The sequence below is a fragment of the Toxotes jaculatrix genome, chromosome 20, assembly GCF_017976425.1.
Source record: "Toxotes jaculatrix isolate fToxJac2 chromosome 20, fToxJac2.pri, whole genome shotgun sequence".
In the NCBI taxonomy this organism is placed as follows: domain Eukaryota; kingdom Metazoa; phylum Chordata; class Actinopteri; family Toxotidae; genus Toxotes; species Toxotes jaculatrix.
This window is the reverse complement of record NC_054413.1, coordinates 1415777-1432496: the sequence shown is the minus strand read 5'-3', so window position 1 is coordinate 1432496 and position 16720 is coordinate 1415777. Positions and strand designations below refer to the sequence as shown.

Genomic DNA, 16720 nt, shown 5'->3' with positions numbered 1-16720 from the left:
ATTTTCTTGAATTTGAATTTAAATTTATATTTTTATAATAATAATCTCAACAAATAAATATATCTGAATTAATACAATTAAATATATTGTTTAACAGACAGACAGGGGCTTAACTCTCTCCTCTGATTGGTTCTGCTTCAGCTCCATCATCAACATTCCTGGGGAGTCCACTCTGAGGCGGGACTTCCTGCGTCTCCAGCTGGCCAACAAAGAGCGCTCGGAGCTGATCCGGCGTCAGCAGCTGGAGCAGCAACAGAACGAGGAGCACAAGCGCCAACTGCTGGCTGAGAGGCAGAAACGTATCGAGGAGCAGAAAGAGCAGCGGCGGCGGCTGGAGGAGGTAGCTTTCCGTCTTTCAGGTTGATGTGCGTGTCCCGCGGGGATCTGGCCTGTCGTGTTCATGCACAGGTCACTCCTGTGCTGTTTCATCTGATCTGGATCAATGTGTCAAAATTAAAGTAAAAAGAAAATAATCTCACGTTGTGAAGGAGGCCGCTGATCTGAATATAAAATCAGATGATGCTCACATTTATTTAGCTCTGATGTTAATGTGTCGTTAAAAGTATAAAAGAGCTGAAAAAAAATCATCTTTGATAATAAAATGATTCGTTTTCCATGAAAAACCTGGTACCTGTGATGTTAGCACCTCAGCTCATCCCCGCCAGGGAAACACACCTGATGTGAACACACACACACACACACGCACACAGCTGAAGTGTAAATATTTTCCACCTACAGCAACAGCGCCGGGAGCGAGAGCTGAGGAAACAGCAGGAGCGAGAGCAGAGGAGGAGGTACGAAGAGATGGAGCAGCTCCGTCGAGAGGAGGAGAGGAGGCACGCGGAGAGGGAACAGGTAAGAGAACACCTGACTGAAAGACGTTACGTCACAGGTGCCATCCTGAGGGGCGTGGCCTCTCAGCTCATCAGACTTCCACATATATTCCCTCTGCTTCTGCTCGGCCTGTTTTTTAAATACACTCTGCTGTTATAAGTATAAACAGAGAAATGGAGGAAGATGTGTCGAATCTCAGCTGCACTAACATCACATATTAAATATTACTGGACAGAGCAGACAGGAGGCTTGCATGACTAACTTTCCCTACTGTTCAACACTTCCTTAAAATTCCACCTTTCACATATAAGTTTCCGCCTCTTTCACGACTGATTTCACGCTGATCTTTAACATCCCTCCTCCACTAATAAGCATGTCTTCCTGTTCCACTAATTACAGCCCCCCTGCTGTTTCTCTCTTTTTATCTCTCCTCGTCTATTTCTGACTAAATCCTTACTTTCACACCTCTTCAATAAATCTACTTTTGTCTGTCCTCTTCTTTCGTTCTGTTTTCTCCTATTTCCTGCTCTGCTGATGTCACTGGTTGCCTGGGCTTCCGTTTGCTTCTCGCCTGCCTCGGTGGTCTTTGATTGGACGCGTCTGGTTCCGGCTCTGGGTGCTGATTGGTTAGGAGTATATCCGTAGACAGCTGGAGGAGGAGCAGAGGCAGCTGGAGATCCTGCAGCAGCAGCTCCTGCAGGAGCAGGCCTTACTGCTGGTAACACACACACAGACACACACTGATGAGCGCTGCAGGACCCTGTTCTTCCAATGTGGTTTAGCTAATCCAGGCTAACGTGCTGTTACTGGTCTTAAATAATCCTGTTTATTCTCATCCAGCTAATTAGATTCTATGAAGGGAACTTTATTTGTTTATTTATTTCTTTTTGTGTACTATTCATTATTTATCAGTATGTTTCATCCTGTTTAAGTAGGTAAGGTAATACATTTTGTTTTTGGTGGGTGTGTGGTGTCACCCTTAAATGTCCGGACCTTAAACATTTAAACTGACAACAATTTAAAATCAGCTTCAAAGAACCAGAAAATCCAAACTCATTTGAAACTGTCAGCAGTCGTATCTGGAGTAAACCACGGTCAGAGAGCAGGATCCAGGCTTTCAGGACAACTTCCCTGAATTTTTGTGTTTAAGACAAAATGGACAAAAATTTCCATGACGACAGCTCAAAGGTTGGTGACCATGGAAACAGCAAGGGTACAGGATTTGGCGAGCGCCTGTTTCATGTCAGCCCATTTGTTGATAGAAAAAAGTTGACAAACATCAAATCAATGGACACACACAGCGACGGGCGTCTCAGTCGATGTCTGACGGTGCTGGAATTACATTTCGTTCAGCTTCATTGTTCATGATGATGGTGTCACCCTGCAGCAGAGCCAGGGTGCCCACCCAGAGCAACCTGTTAAAGAGGGAGCCGGGGTTTTTATCCGCCTGGCTTTCACCAGCGGACACACACACACACACACACACACACCGCCTGCTGCAGACTTTCACACACGGCTCTGATAAATGCCAAACCTCTGCTCTGACAGGAAGCTGTGAGAAACGTGTGGACAGTTTCAAAATGAGCCTCTAAGCTTCGTCGCTCGATGGCATTTGTCTTCGAGCAGCTTATAACGTTGGAGAGAAACAAATTCTGGCTCTCAGAAATAATACAGATAAATATTAAAGTATGGGAGATACTGTACGTATGTTAAGAACATGCTCTACATTTTTATTCAGCTCTGGGTGATCGTTTTGTCCAGGAATATAATAAAACTACTACTAAAGCTGTTCGCCTTCATGACACAAGAAGCATTTCATCGACCTGGTTATGTTCTGATGTCTAATGAAGGTCAAACGCGTTTCAGCCAGACACAAATCACATCTCTGAGACGACGGCTGAATCTTTGTGTCATAAACACTCTGATCTTTTACAGCTGCTCTGTTCTGGTTTACTGTTGGCCTTTTATTAATTTGGGCCATCTGCAAATCACTAAGGTGCTCATCTGCTTCTGTTTCTGTTTGTCACGTAACCTGACGCTCTGGCTCCTCGGCCCGTTTCAAAATGCAGCTAAATTTGAGCTCAGTTATTTTAGTTTATATAAAAGACAAAGTTCTGTTTTATCATATTCATCATTAGCACTGGTCGGCCTTTCTGTCATAGAGTAGAATGAATTCTGTGTTAAATTTGCTGTGTGGACTGTACATGATGCCCAGTGGAGGTGTAAACAAAACACAGAGTCAGAGGTGATTTAACAGGTTAATACAGCAGCATCAGTATATGAGTTTCCTGTTTGTGTTTGATGTGCAGGAGTACAAGAGGAAGCAGATCGAGGAGCAGCGGCAGGCCGAGCGGCTGCAGAGGCAGCTGCAGCAGGAGCGAGCGTACCTGGTGTCGCTGCAGCAGCAGCAGCAGGAGCCGCCGCGACCTCCGCAGGACAAGAAACAGCTGTACCACTACAAAGACCAGGCGCCCGGCAGCAACGACAAGCCCGCCTGGGCCAAAGAGGTAGCCTGCACGGCCAGAGGTTTTCTTTTTTACCCCACAGTCCAAGAACCTTCTTTTATTTTATTCCTGCAGGAAACACTGTGCTTCAGGAGCCGTGAGTCGGACACACACATGATTCCCATTTTACATTTTAGGTTTTATCATAAGTAAAAAGACACCAACGCTGAATTTCATGATCAGAGTCTCAACTTATTGGCCACTTCTCTCTCACGTTATGGAAGAAAAATATAATCGTTGAAATGCTGGTAACGTAATGACACTGCACAGGTTCACAGGCGGCTCAGCTGAAATCCAAACGTGTGCACAGACACTCAGGTGAACCTTTGTAAACACAAGACAAAAGACAGGTTTTCCTATGCAAACAAGGATCCACCCACTGAGGCACAAAGCAGCCTGTAGTTACGAACACACACAGGTAAAAACAGGTGCTCGGCCACGATGACAAAGCTGAGTCTGTTCTAAAGTGGTTGTTTTCCACTCGTGAGAACGTAAACGCACCCTGATGAACAGAGTTAGAGGCTGATGTTCAGGCAGCCAGGCTCTCAGGAGGTGAACAGAGTGTAGCTGTTTATGTCGTGTGCCTTCCAGGTGTCGTCTGAACGCTACCTGCTGAAGAGTCTGTCTCGTCTCTGAATGAGCTCGAAATGAGTTTTCTGATTTGGTTTTTTTTTTTCCAGGTGCAGCAGCGGGGGAAATACTTCATGTGCTGTGAAATTCTTTTCTGTTGTTTTTCTGTGCAGCTTTTATCAGATGAAGAGTTTTATTCCAAACATGATTCTCACCTGTTAAAGACAGGACTGTATCCTGCTCATCATGCTTTTGTGCTGATAAACCAAATAAGTTTGAATAGTTTTGTTTTTTAAAAAAGAATAAAATCATCTCGTGTCGCAGGATGATGAATCCCACGTTTCAACATGAAAAGTATTAAAGTGGCCTGCGCTCATGAGGCTTCTCTGGCTCCTCAGACCTGACCGAGTGTTTTGGACTGAAACTCTTTAACTTGATAAATCCTCTTGTGGAAGTTTTTATTCTTTGTTTTTGTTCCTGTTTCCTCGTGAATAACTCACCTTGCTCTCCAGGTGATGCGTCGAGCTCAGAGCAACTCGCCTCGCGTCCCTCCCAAGAAATACCACTCCTTCAAGGAGACGCGAGACATCAACCTCGACAACCTCCTCTTACTGCCCGGTTACAAACCTCGCTCCCGCCCCCCCTCTTACCCCGCCCACGTCAGCCCCTCCAGGGATCACCCGCATGTGCCTCGAATCCGTGTCACCTGTGTCCCAGAGTGCGCCCCTGACTCCTCCCATCCTGTGATGCGCCGGCGGAGCCCCGACTCCAGGGACCAGATCCCAGACTCCAGGGGCCGGAGCCCAGGCCGCCGGGTCAGTCGGAGGATGAGTGCTTCTCTCCCTGGTGTCTCTCTCGTCCTGCAGCCTGTCCTGGCTGTCTCACTAACACTGGCTGCTTCAGTCTCTGAACAGTTTTGTTTCTGGAAGCAGGAGGACTCACACACTTTAACACGACGCTGTCGGTGGAAACGAGGATATGAGCTCCTCGTCTTTAATTTCTCATCTCTTCATCTCACTGGGGTTTTAGGTTAATGTCCTCTGATGGCTGCTGAAGAGACTAACCCTCCACTGAAAGCTCAACAAGTTCACCTTCACTTATTTACAGGTTGCAGACAGCTGCTGTTTTCTTGCATGTTGTGGTGGGATCATATATGTAACAGGTACTAACTTCAGAAACTCAGACTAACCTCAGATTTCCTCTTTCAGGCTTCATATAAATCCTCCTCTTTCTTCCTTTTATTCTGTTATTTTTGGTTTTATTTAACGTAACACACTTCACAAACATGACATTCTGACACTTCTACGTGTCTTAGCTCGGCTCCTGAATGTGTTCCCTGATTAACCGTTAACCTTTTGGTGGGTTTGAAATGTGAAGTAACACCAGTGTGTGTTTTTCTGAAGAAGATGTGAGCACAGAAAACGCAGGTCAACGCTCCATATTTGAACTCGGCTGGTTTTCTTATCACCATAAATCAAGGCCACTTAAAATCACACACCCACATGTGAACGCTCCTCCGCACACATGTAGGGCAGATCTCCAGGCCTGCCCTCTGGTGGCAGCTGGTGGACTGATGTAGGGCAGCTGCAGCTATATCGGTCTCTCTCCCTCCGGACACCACGCATGGAAACACGCACGCAGACACAGAAACACACACGCTCTGCACAGAGAGGTCTACCCTCATCTCAGCCTCCCAGGATTTCCCTCCAATATTTCCATCACACACAGACACAATGTTCCACTCTAAAAACAGATGACCGCCATTTAGAAAAGAATATAACCTTCCAAAACCGCTGCAGGCGTGAAAGTACAACCCGTTAGGGACCACAGGTGACGTTTGCATCGAGCTGAAACAGCTGTTAAACACTGTTAAAGCTCAAATCTGAATTAGGTGTTTATTCTCTGGTATGTGATGGAAGAACAGCAGTTTGTTGTAAATAGAATGAAAACCTCTGCACACTTCACTGCATGCTGAGTGACTGTGGTCTGATGTGTGTGTGTGTGTGTGTGTGTGTCAGGTGGAGGAGCATTATAAGATGAACAGACAGACTTCTCCTGCATTGCAGCATAAAGTCTCCAACCGGATCTCGGACCCGTCGCTGCCGCCCCGCTCCGAGTCCTTCAGCAGCGGAGGCATCCAGCAGGCCCGGACCCCGCCCATGCACCGCTCCGTCGAACCACAGGTGTGTCATCTGGGTCTTTGCATGTGTATGCGAGCGCGTGTGTGCGTCAGCGTGTCCTGGAAGCTCTCGAGGTGCAGTCACACTGGTTCAGTTTCTTTGGTTTGGGTGAGTTTGGGTGTTGACCAGCTTTTTTCACCAGGGGACCAAAGTCACTGACCTGTCACAGTGAGGATCCATCACGCTGAACGCACCCTCACACCTGTGTTTGTTACCTTCTTCACCTGTATTCTCACGCCCCTCCTCCTCTGCCTCCTCCTCATCACTCCTCCTGCATCATTTCCTCCGGACTTGCATCCTGGTCACGCTGTGCAAACCCAAATCCTGATCCTGCTCTTCCTCCTCTACCTGCCTGTTTTCTGCCTGTGTGTGTGTGTGTGTGTGTGTGCATGTGTGTGCAGATGGCCCACCTGGTGCAGGTGAAGAGTCACGGCCTGTCAGGCTCCCAGTCTCTGTATGACCCCCACGGCGTGTCCTCCTCCTCGGCGTCGCCCTCCCCCTCCCGGCCTCCCATGCCCCGGCAGAACTCCGACCCCACCTCCGACACCCCTCCTCCCCCGCCCCTCTCCCGCCTGGCGCCCCCCCTCGACAAGCTGGACCGCAGCTCCTGGCTGCGGCAGGATGACGACATGCCCCCCAAGGTCTCTGCATGCCACGGCCCGTGTGTTGTTGTCCAAGTGTGTGTGTGTGTGAGTGTGTGTGTGTGTGTGAGAGAGAAAACTTTGCTTTTTCTTAAGTTCTGATTTTGTGATATGATCGAGTTCTTGTCTTTTTGCATGTTTAACTGTTTGTTTAGTTTCTGTGTCTATGGGGGTTTTTATTTTATTTATTTTAGATCTGCTTAAAACTGATTTGTTTATTTATCTATTTATTTTAAAGTGCTTTGTCTGTGAAGTTGTAAAACTTGTATGAAGAAAATGTTTCATAGATGTTTTGTTGCTGGAATGTTTTGGATTCTGGTGTGTTTTTCTGGTGTGTTTTGTCCGTTTGATGAAGATGTGTTGGGATCGAACGCCAGCAGATCTCTGCAGCTCTCGGTTCTGCACCAAATCAAACGGAACAACAATCTGTTCCCTCCGATAAAAGCTCACCGGGTTGAGATTCGCGTTGAACGCTGTCTGACATGAAAACACGCTGCAGGTCGTGACCCACGCGATTGTGTTGTGTGTTCCCAGGTTCCTCAGAGGACGACCTCCATCTCTCCTGCTTTGGTCAGGAAGAACTCTCCAGGAAATGGACCTGGCCTCGGTCCTCGGGCCGGAGCTCACCTCATACGGGCCAGGTGCGCACAGACACATGTATATAATGTACATGCACATGTATCTGCTCAGTTTTACACTCTCTTCCTGTTGTATAACGTCAATATTTTCTTATTTTTCTCATTAGGATTTTCTTTTTAAATTCAACACAAACACTGATGGAGCACACCTCATACAATCCACACACACACACACACACACACACACACACACACACACACACACACACACACACACACACACACGTTGAGCTGTGCAAACGCAGGTGTGATGGTTTTTTGTTATTTCTGAGTTCAGAGCAGGATTTCGACAGTTTCCTGCATGAATGAGACAGCACTGTGTTTGTGTTGCCGTAGCAACCCCGACCTGCGGAGGATCGACGTTTCCATGGAGACGCCCCTAAAGAGGACGAGCAGCGGCAGCTCCTCCAGCTCCAGCACCCCGAGCTCCCAGGGAGGCTCCAACGAGCGAGGTGCACACTCCCTTCACATCTCCACATCACGGCTCCCAGGACCTGAACTGGAACTCCACATTAATGTGTTATTAAAAAGCAACTTCCCTTTTTTCAAAATGTCCTCAATCGTCCAAAAGTGTCTTCACTTTACTGAATGAAAAATGTCTTAAAAATGTCCCTTTATTTTCCAAATTGTCCTCAGTTTCCAAAAAAAAATTCACCTTTCATATGTCCTCACTTCCTCAACATGTCCTCACTAGTTTAGTTATTTTCCAACTCCAAGCACACACACACACACATTCAGTGTTCTATCGTAATCTTTGTGTGTGTGTGTGTGTGTGTGTGTGTGTGTGTGTGTTCAGGTAATTCAGCCACTAAGACTGAAGGCTCCACACTTTCTTCCCACGACACCAAAGACGACAGCAGAGAGGTGACCCGACCCAGCAGGCCTGCAGTGAGTACACACACTGTACACTCATACACTCACACACACACACACACACGACAGCCGACGGTGCCTCGGACCCTAAAGCTCCTGTATAATCAGCTCATTAAATGTACAGTGGATCACGACAGACGGACTCTTCTCCCTGAACTAACCACGTTGCTGTTCATTTTCACTCTCTTCCTCTTCTCATCCTTTTTTCCATCCCTCCTTCCACCGTCCTTCAGAGCTATAAGAAAGCTGTAGACGAGGTTAGTGACATTTCTCCTCCTTCACCCCACAGTCTCTCACCCTCGTCCCCTCGCACTCACCCGTCCTCATTCTGGAAAGTTTCCGATATCTGGTTGTCGTGTCTGCTGAAGTTTGAGAAAAGTTGATTTTGCAGGGTGTAAATCTTACACACGGCAGCATCTTGTCTGTAAATCATCTCGATGTCGTAATTTATTGTGTAATTTCCTGCTGTTTATCAGCAGACACACACACACACAGCACCACGAGTTGTTTCTGTGATGAACTAAACCCAGCTGATAGAATCTGCCTCGTCTGTGTTTCAGTCTGGATCTGCAGCACGTTTCCTTCAGTGAGGAGCTTAAACGTATTGTTTTCTACTTGAATTGTTTGTAACTCGTCATAAACGCCGTCTGAAAAACAGATAAACGGCGACTCGGCTCAGACAGGCTCCGACCCGTGTGTTCCCTCTGCTCTCTGTCTCTGATTCCATGACTGTGCTGTTTTCTTCTTGCATGAGGGATGAGGATGTTGTTGATGTTGAGTATCTTCTTACTCTGTGTGATCGTCTCAGGCATCTCATGTCTCATTTCCACAATCACACTTTCTCTCTCTCTTTCTCTCTGTCTCTGTCTCATCAGGAGGAGTTGGTAAGATCACAGCTCCCCCATCTCATCCACTTCCTGTCACTTGACCTCTGACCTGCTGCTGACAGTGAAAATGCCACAGAGACTGAATTTAAAAGCACCACCCCCTCCCCCTCCCCCACCCCTTTAACACCTGCAACACTTTAACCCTTGATGCTCCTGCACTGAGGCATGGTGACTGTCCTCCCCCTGTCCCTGCACCGCCCCCCACCCCCCTCCCCGCTGCCACCTTCCGCTCTTTAATTGGCTGAGATGTAAATGAACCTCACTAACTAATTGCATGGTGCCACAGAAACCCTTTCATTCTTCTTTGCTGTTTGGTGTACGGTCTTCTTACAGGCGGGTTACAAAAACACAATCTGCTGCCAGAACCAAAAGAACCGGGCACACTGCTGCTTTCCTGCCGTTACAGACCAGATTTAAAGACGAGAGTTTGAATCATGCAGCCAGTTTTTAAATCACTTCACAGATTCAAGCAAAACTACATTTTTCTTTTCACTTAATTTTTATTTCCTTCGTTAAATTAGAGAGAGCTTATTACTGCACGACAACTGGACTTTACAGTTTGGATTTAAGGCCTTGAAAAGTCTTAAGCTAATTAAACATATTACATATATCATTTCAAACATGCAGAGGTTTCTAGATCAATTAGAAAACTTACTTATACTTATGTTAGTTGCAGCTACAGGTTGATTTTCTGCTTCTTTCTCGGCACATCTGTAGCTTCAGATCTTTAACTGGCTCCATATGTTCAGTCAGAAATAGACCGGCTGGTTGACAGCTCAGAAACATTCTTCCAGCAGCTCTGAAAATGTGGTGAGAGTTCTGAAGGTGGCTTCCTGTGCCCCGCGTGATCATCGGACACTGATGTTTAACGGGACCTGTGATTCCTCTGGCGTTCACAGAACTGTCTGATGAAAATGTCATTTAAAATGTAAATGAGTAAATGACTTTCTCGTAATCAACACTTTCAGCTAATTAAACACCTCGTGTGCTCTATGATATCGATCTGAAATTTAATGAAAAGTCAGTCTCACTTCTTCCCACGGTGACGCATCCTTTGACCAACTGTCACAGAAACTAAATGAGATATTTATGTGATAAACAGCTGGACCAATATCTTTGTACCTATAATGTAGAAAAACCGAAGGCACAGAAAGTTAATCAGGAACTGTTTGATAGTCCCTCGATCATTTCAGTCATTTAGTGACACATCCAAACCTTCTCCCGTTTAAGCTTCTTAATGTTTAAATATTTAGAAATAAACATCTGTAGAAACAAGATATTTATCTGTCTTTGAAACAAGACACTCGATGAATCTGTGTTCTAAGAAAGAGATCAGAGATCACGTCGCTGATCAGAGATCAGTCGTCACAGAGGGAACACTGCTCCTGACAAACAGCAGCAATGCTTCACAGTGTTTCTGTCCTGCAGGACCTGACGGCTCTGGCCAAAGAGCTGAGAGAGCTGCGACAGGGGGAGGAAACCAGCCGTCCGCCTGTCAAAGTGACCGACTACTCTTCGTCCAGCGAGGAGTCTCACAGCAGCGAGGATGAGGAGGGGGAGGGCGGGGCTAATGACGGAACAGTGGCTGTCAGCGACATACCGCGCATCATGTGAGTGTTTGTGATGCTGGTGTGGTGACAGGTACAACAAAGCTCGTTTCCGACGCCACACTGACGTTAAACAGGCTTCAGACTCTGAACCAGAGAGGGCAGAAAATGTTTCTGTTACAGAAGTGAAACCTCCCTGCAGTTTAAACTTTAACTGTTCCCTGTCATCTGTTGATTTTATTTATTAGAAGCTGTTTAGATGGAACAAGTCTCGGAAATAAAAAATGCAAAGAGCAGGAACATTTTGGACAAATATGAAGAAACATATTTCAAAGTTTATTAGTCAAAACTATTAAAAATGAAATAAAAAAATAAAGATGTCAACATTTGTCCTTCAGGCCTGCAGCAAGTCAAGGTGCAAACGAGTCCTTTGGCGTGATGGGAGGTCATAACGACGCCCATGGCGACTCGTACGGAAACAGCTCCCAGGACAGCACCCTGATGATGCGTGAGGTGAGTCGCCTCTCTGTTTTGACCTTTGACCTTGGGTTTGCCTTGGAGCCTCGCTGACTCCACAGAAACCAACAGCCAGGCCTGGCAGTTCCCTGTGTTTGTTCTGGTGCGTGTGCGTGTGTGTGTAACATGTATGATATGCTGAACGCCTCTGGGCTCTGGGTTCAGTGTCCACCCGCCCCTAAAAAACAACACAGACACAGAAACAAACACACCCGCACGCAGCAGGCCTCAGCTTCCTCCCTCCACCACCTGACCTGTCAGTCACAGCCTCGCTGCACAGTAGCCCGCCCCTCTCTCTCTCTTTTTCCAGAAACATGGGGAACGGAGGCGGAGCTCTACCGCCAGCAACGGTTTCCCTGGCAACGCTAATCTGTTCCTTGGCAACGCCAATCTCCCCGATTTGGTGCAGCAAAGCACCTCCCCCCTGGTCTCCCCTAGCGACGCCTCTGGGGCCCAAGTAGGTGGAGCAGCAATCAGATATTGGCCCCAAAACCCCCACACCCGATCCTGACAGACCGTCACCCTGTCACCCGTTCACCCTGTTACCCTGCTCGCCCCGTCACCTGCCCACAAACCTGTTAGCAACTGGTTATTTGGTCCTTTATCAGAGCAGGAAATTACTGGCAGCCACGCCACGTCTCCGAATTCCAGGCTATAAATGATAGTAACAGATTGATCAGACCCACTGGTTCCCACTGAAGATGTAAATCATTGAAAACATCTGGCAAATATCTCGTTTAAATACTAACAAACAGCTGGACGGTGGTTGTTAACAAAGCGGATTAATCCACATTTGATTATGTCTTGTTTTACTTCTTTTAACGATTAAAACAATTAATAAAACATGAAAATGTTTCATGTAACGAGATCCTAAGTCTGAAAATCAGAAATGACAGCGTGTGGCACCTCTAACTTCCTGCCCTGTCCCATTTAGATCTGCCCCGCTTTAGCTCCAGTGTTTTCCCCACAGATGGAACAAACTGGATTCCTTCCCTCCCTGCTCCACTCGTTTGATCCCTCTTCTTTCTCCCTCCCCTCTCTCGGTTTTCCAGCCTCTGATCCAGAAAGTCTCCTCCACCCTGTTCCTGAGCACGTTACAGGTAGCTGACTAAATAGCGGAAACACTGAAGGTTTAGTTTAAGTCCTAATGAAAGTGGACTAATCCTGGCCGGGTTTCTCAGACCAGTTAACAGAAACAAAGTTTTAGTGGCTCGCTGTGATCAGAAACTCTGCGATGAACACACCATGTCTTCCCTTATTTTGACAGTTACCTGTTTGCTTCAGTTCTCACACCATGAGACAAACATGTGACTGACTGTAACCTGTGCTTCTGTCGGCAGTACGGGATGGGAAGCGGCGCAGGCTCCAAGGCTTCCTTCACACCGTTCGTTGATCCGAGGGTCTACGGGACATCCCCGACCGATGACGATGATAATAACTCTGCTTCAGGTGTGTTCGCTGTCTGAACATCGCTTCAGAGACTTGTATCTAATCAACCTCATGCACGAGCCGTGTGTTATGGTGTGTGGTTTTGTATTTTGTGTTGCAGCGCTGTTTGCCGATGAGCTGCTGAGGCAGGAGCAGGAGCAGGCGAGGCTCAACGAGGCCAGAAAGATTTCTGTGGTCAATGTGAACCCCACCAACATCAGACCGCACAGCGACACGCCTGAGATCCGCAAATACAAGAAACGCTTCAACTCTGAGATCCTCTGTGCGGCACTGTGGGGTGAGACAGTCACACAAACAGATTCACAACAACAACAGTGCTGGTCACGTACAAATACAGAGGCGGTAAAACGCAGACGTCGGTGTGTTTGTGCAGGAGTGAACCTGCTGGTGGGGACGGAGAACGGCCTGATGCTGCTGGATCGAAGTGGTCAGGGCAAAGTTTACAACCTGATCAACCGACGGCGCTTCCAACAGATGGACGTCCTGGAGGGACTCAACGTCCTGGTCACCATCTCAGGTTGGTATGGGTCTTTAAAGCCTGCAACCAGGCAGGGGGGACATTCACGCCCACCTCACGCTGTGATTGGTCAGCAGTGTGTGAGATGCAGCTGAATGCTCCAGAAACATAGTGAGGGGATCTTTGAGATGATATTTTAGACAAAAAGAACTTTTTTAATACCGTTCCTTCTTCTGTTGCCTGCAGCTTGAACAAGATAAATCCTTTTGCATCAGCTGCTGCGACGCTGAAAACCTTCTTCTCACCCTTTGTTCAGCTTTAATTCTGAATCATCGGTTTTCATGAGCTGTTTTTGTTCATCTCTCATTTGAGGCTCTCTTATTGTTTTTGTCCTCAGTGCTTCCTGTTTCCCTTTGGTTACAGTTGTCCCTCTAATTTCCACGTGCTTCCCACTGGTTTGGTGAACAAATAGAAAACAAAACGAGATGCTGAGCGTGACGAACGTGTTTCTATTTTTGACAGATTTGACTTTTCTCTTTGTGCATTGCTGCCTTCATAAAGAAAACACTCACTGATCTCATCTTACGTCGGTGGTTTAGAAATGAAGGTGTTTGATGCAACATGAAGTCACATTGGAAGAAAAGATGAAATGTAAAACCTGAGAATAAATGCACATGTACGTGTAACATGCACATTATTATTCAGTTGTTTTCCTTGTTTTTTTTTCTGAAACCAGGGAAGAAGAACAAGCTGCGTGTTTACTACCTGTCCTGGCTGAGGAACAGGATATTACACAACGACCCTGAAGTGGAAAAGAAACAGGGCTGGATCACTGTTGGAGACCTGGAGGGCTGCGTGCACTACAAAGTCGGTAAGGAAGCTCGTTCATGTGTGTTGTGAGGACCTGAAGAAGTTAACGAAACCATTGTTAATTAACTAACTACAAATTCAAATGGCATAAAGTTAAAGTAAGCTCACTGAAGCTGGGAATCTTTTTGCTCTGTTCTGCAGTGAAGTATGAGAGGATTAAATTCTTGGTGATCGCCCTGAAGAACTCGGTGGAGATCTACGCCTGGGCACCGAAACCATACCACAAGTTTATGGCCTTCAAGGTGAGCTGCGTCAGGATGTGCTCGAGGGGTAAAAGTTCCAAAGAAATAAATTACAGGAGTCATTACGATTTATTCAAATACGAATCAGCTCCTTACAACAGTGTTTTACAAATGAGTTTCAGTAAAATCAGACAGAGTAAAGAGAAACGCTGCTGCAGAATAAAATAAGACTAAACAGTTTCCTTTGCACCTCAGACGTTTATATAATCCCTTGTTCTCTTTCTCTGTCAGTCGTTCACTGACCTGCAGCATCGCCCCCTGCTGGTTGACCTGACTGTGGAGGAGGGACAGAGGTTAAAAGTCATCTACGGCTCCAGTGTGGGCTTCCATGTCATCGATGTGGACTCTGGCAACCCTTATGACATCTACATCCCTTCACATGTAAGAGCCTGAGTGTGTGTGTGTGTGTGTGTGTGTGTGTGTGTGTGTGTGTGTGTATGTGTGTGTGTGTGTGTGTGTGTGTGTGTGTGCGTGTGTATGTGTGTGTATGTGTGTGTGTGCGTGTGTGTGTGTGTGTGTGTGTGGTGGGGGGGGCTTTCTCTGCAGTGGAAAACCATGAGTGGCTAACATGTTACTGCAACGTGAGCGTGGAAGAGATATACACATTATTATTTTTGTTTGAATAAAGTATTTATGGTATAAAGTATAATTTTATACCATGTTACACGCTGCCACCATCATGAGTGAGTGAAAGGTAAAGAGAGAATCAATGAGTGACTGAATGAAGAATGACTGAATGATGGATGAGTGGGAGAGAAAGTGATGAAGCGACTGTTCACACACTACGAGTGAAGAAGTAGGTGAGTGAATGAATGAATGAGTGGATGAGTGGGTGAATCAGTGTCCTCCCAGAACCCTGGTCCGGTTACAGTCAGAGACGGTAACCACAGCAACCGCCTCACATTGCTTTTGGCAGTCATGAATCACGCTGTGCTCATGTCTGTTTCCATGGCGATTGCGTGGCTGAGGAGCGGGAGACTCTATTGTTGCAGCAGTTTCTTCTCTCTCAGGGTGGGGAGGGGGGGGTTAAGGGGGGGTCCAGAGCCCCTGTAGGCTCACAGCAGCTCCTAACCCCCTGCCCCCACCCCCTCCAACCTCCTCCCGTGTGTCGCCCCGGCAGATTCAGGGTCAGGTGACCCCGCACGCCATTGTGGTTCTGCCCAAGACGGATGGCATGGAGATGCTGCTGTGCTACGAGGACGAGGGCGTCTACGTCAACACCTACGGACGCATCACCAAAGACGTGGTGCTGCAGTGGGGCGAGATGCCCACCTCCGTCGGTACGTCAACCAATCAGCTCCCTGACCCCTGACCTCTGACCTCTATAAGCAGTCTCAGCAGATCATCTTTCACACTCACTACCTCCCACACCCCTTCTCCGTTCAGAGCAACACTCCTCTCTCTCCTCCTGCCTTTTCCTTTCAGTTACACCTTTAAACGAGAAGCCAAGGCTGTAATCTCACCTGTTTCCATGACTGCTTAGAGGAATACAACAGGCTTTTGGGAAATTAAACAACCGACTGCTCGGGCTTATGATAAATGATGAGAATGTACAGGCGCCAAAGTCATCCACGTGTCACTGATTAATTCCCTTCATTGCATCATGTAAACACAACACGTGTCCATATAAACACACATAGATGGTCAGTAAAGCTCTAATCAATCCCACTGCTCTGTGATTAAGCACTCACTACATCAGCAGGAAAAATGATTCATAAACTTCTGCAGGAGCCAAATTCTTGCTCACCACTGCAGCAGCTGAGCGTTCGATTCCCGGTGGTTTTACTCTGAGCGGACACACCCAGCTGTGTGAGCTGGGGGGGAAGCCAGTGAGGGATCACTGCCTTGTTGCTGTGGCTCTGAGGTGAATCGTGAGAATGGACTGGGAGTTAAATCCTGATCCTGATGCGTCCTCCTTTCAGCCTAAACATGAATAATTTACCTTGCCATCTTGCTTATGAGCCAAAATACATTGAATAATTAAAAATGATTGCACAAATTTTTGTGCTAGAATTTCAGATATAAAACTTTAGAGGCTATTTAACAGAAAAACACCCTCACTAACTACTGTGCTAACATTACTCAACACAGTGTTTGCTAAGACAACAGCTCCGGCCCATAATGATCAGCTGGAGGCACATGAAGCGTTTCAGTGTCATTATTCTCATCATTTAACAGATAAGTTGACCGAAGGTGTGACAACCCAAAACCTCGCTGTATCCCCTTAATGTCAAGTGTTGAACATTCATCTGATGCATGAGTTGACAACAACACGTCCCACAGAGCATTACCTCTACCCTCCACCCCACTACAGCTACATCCAGCACAGACTCCGTGTCTCTCACTTTTTCATATACACTATATCTTTACACATCTCTCTAAGCACTGGGGGAAATGCTTGTGTGTTGTGTGTGTTCTCTGTCCTCTTGTTCTGTGCGAGTGTTAACTGTAAATTATTTCAGAAAGGAAATTCTCATCCATTCCTACTTTCATCCTTGATTGCGTGAGCTCT

General features: G+C 46.8%; 1 protein-coding gene across 7 annotated transcripts in view; it reads left to right on the top strand.

Moving 5' to 3' along the window:
* The window catches only part of tnikb (TRAF2 and NCK interacting kinase b), a 36679-nt gene that overhangs the window by 14590 nt on the left and 5369 nt on the right, over positions 1-16720 (top strand). The window contains exons 12-29 of one of the 7 annotated variants that reach the window (XM_041065631.1): positions 142-340; positions 739-855; positions 3144-3341; positions 4421-4723; positions 5927-6091; positions 6490-6729; positions 7264-7370; positions 7704-7819; positions 8164-8255; positions 10556-10737; positions 11073-11187; positions 12531-12639; positions 12740-12916; positions 13013-13156; positions 13833-13967; positions 14108-14208; positions 14440-14589; positions 15329-15488. In XM_041065631.1, coding sequence (XP_040921565.1) covers positions 142-340; positions 739-855; positions 3144-3341; positions 4421-4723; positions 5927-6091; positions 6490-6729; positions 7264-7370; positions 7704-7819; positions 8164-8255; positions 10556-10737; positions 11073-11187; positions 12531-12639; positions 12740-12916; positions 13013-13156; positions 13833-13967; positions 14108-14208; positions 14440-14589; positions 15329-15488 — 2810 coding nt within the window. Of the gene's footprint in view, positions 1-141; positions 341-738; positions 856-3143; positions 3342-4018; positions 4395-4420; positions 4724-5926; positions 6092-6489; positions 6730-7263; positions 7371-7703; positions 7820-8163; positions 8256-10555; positions 10738-11072; positions 11188-12530; positions 12640-12739; positions 12917-13012; positions 13157-13832; positions 13968-14107; positions 14209-14439; positions 14590-15328; positions 15489-16720 lie in introns of those variants that run through there. The other 6 variants (XM_041065632.1, XM_041065627.1, XM_041065626.1 and 3 more) reach the window with 6 other exon arrangements.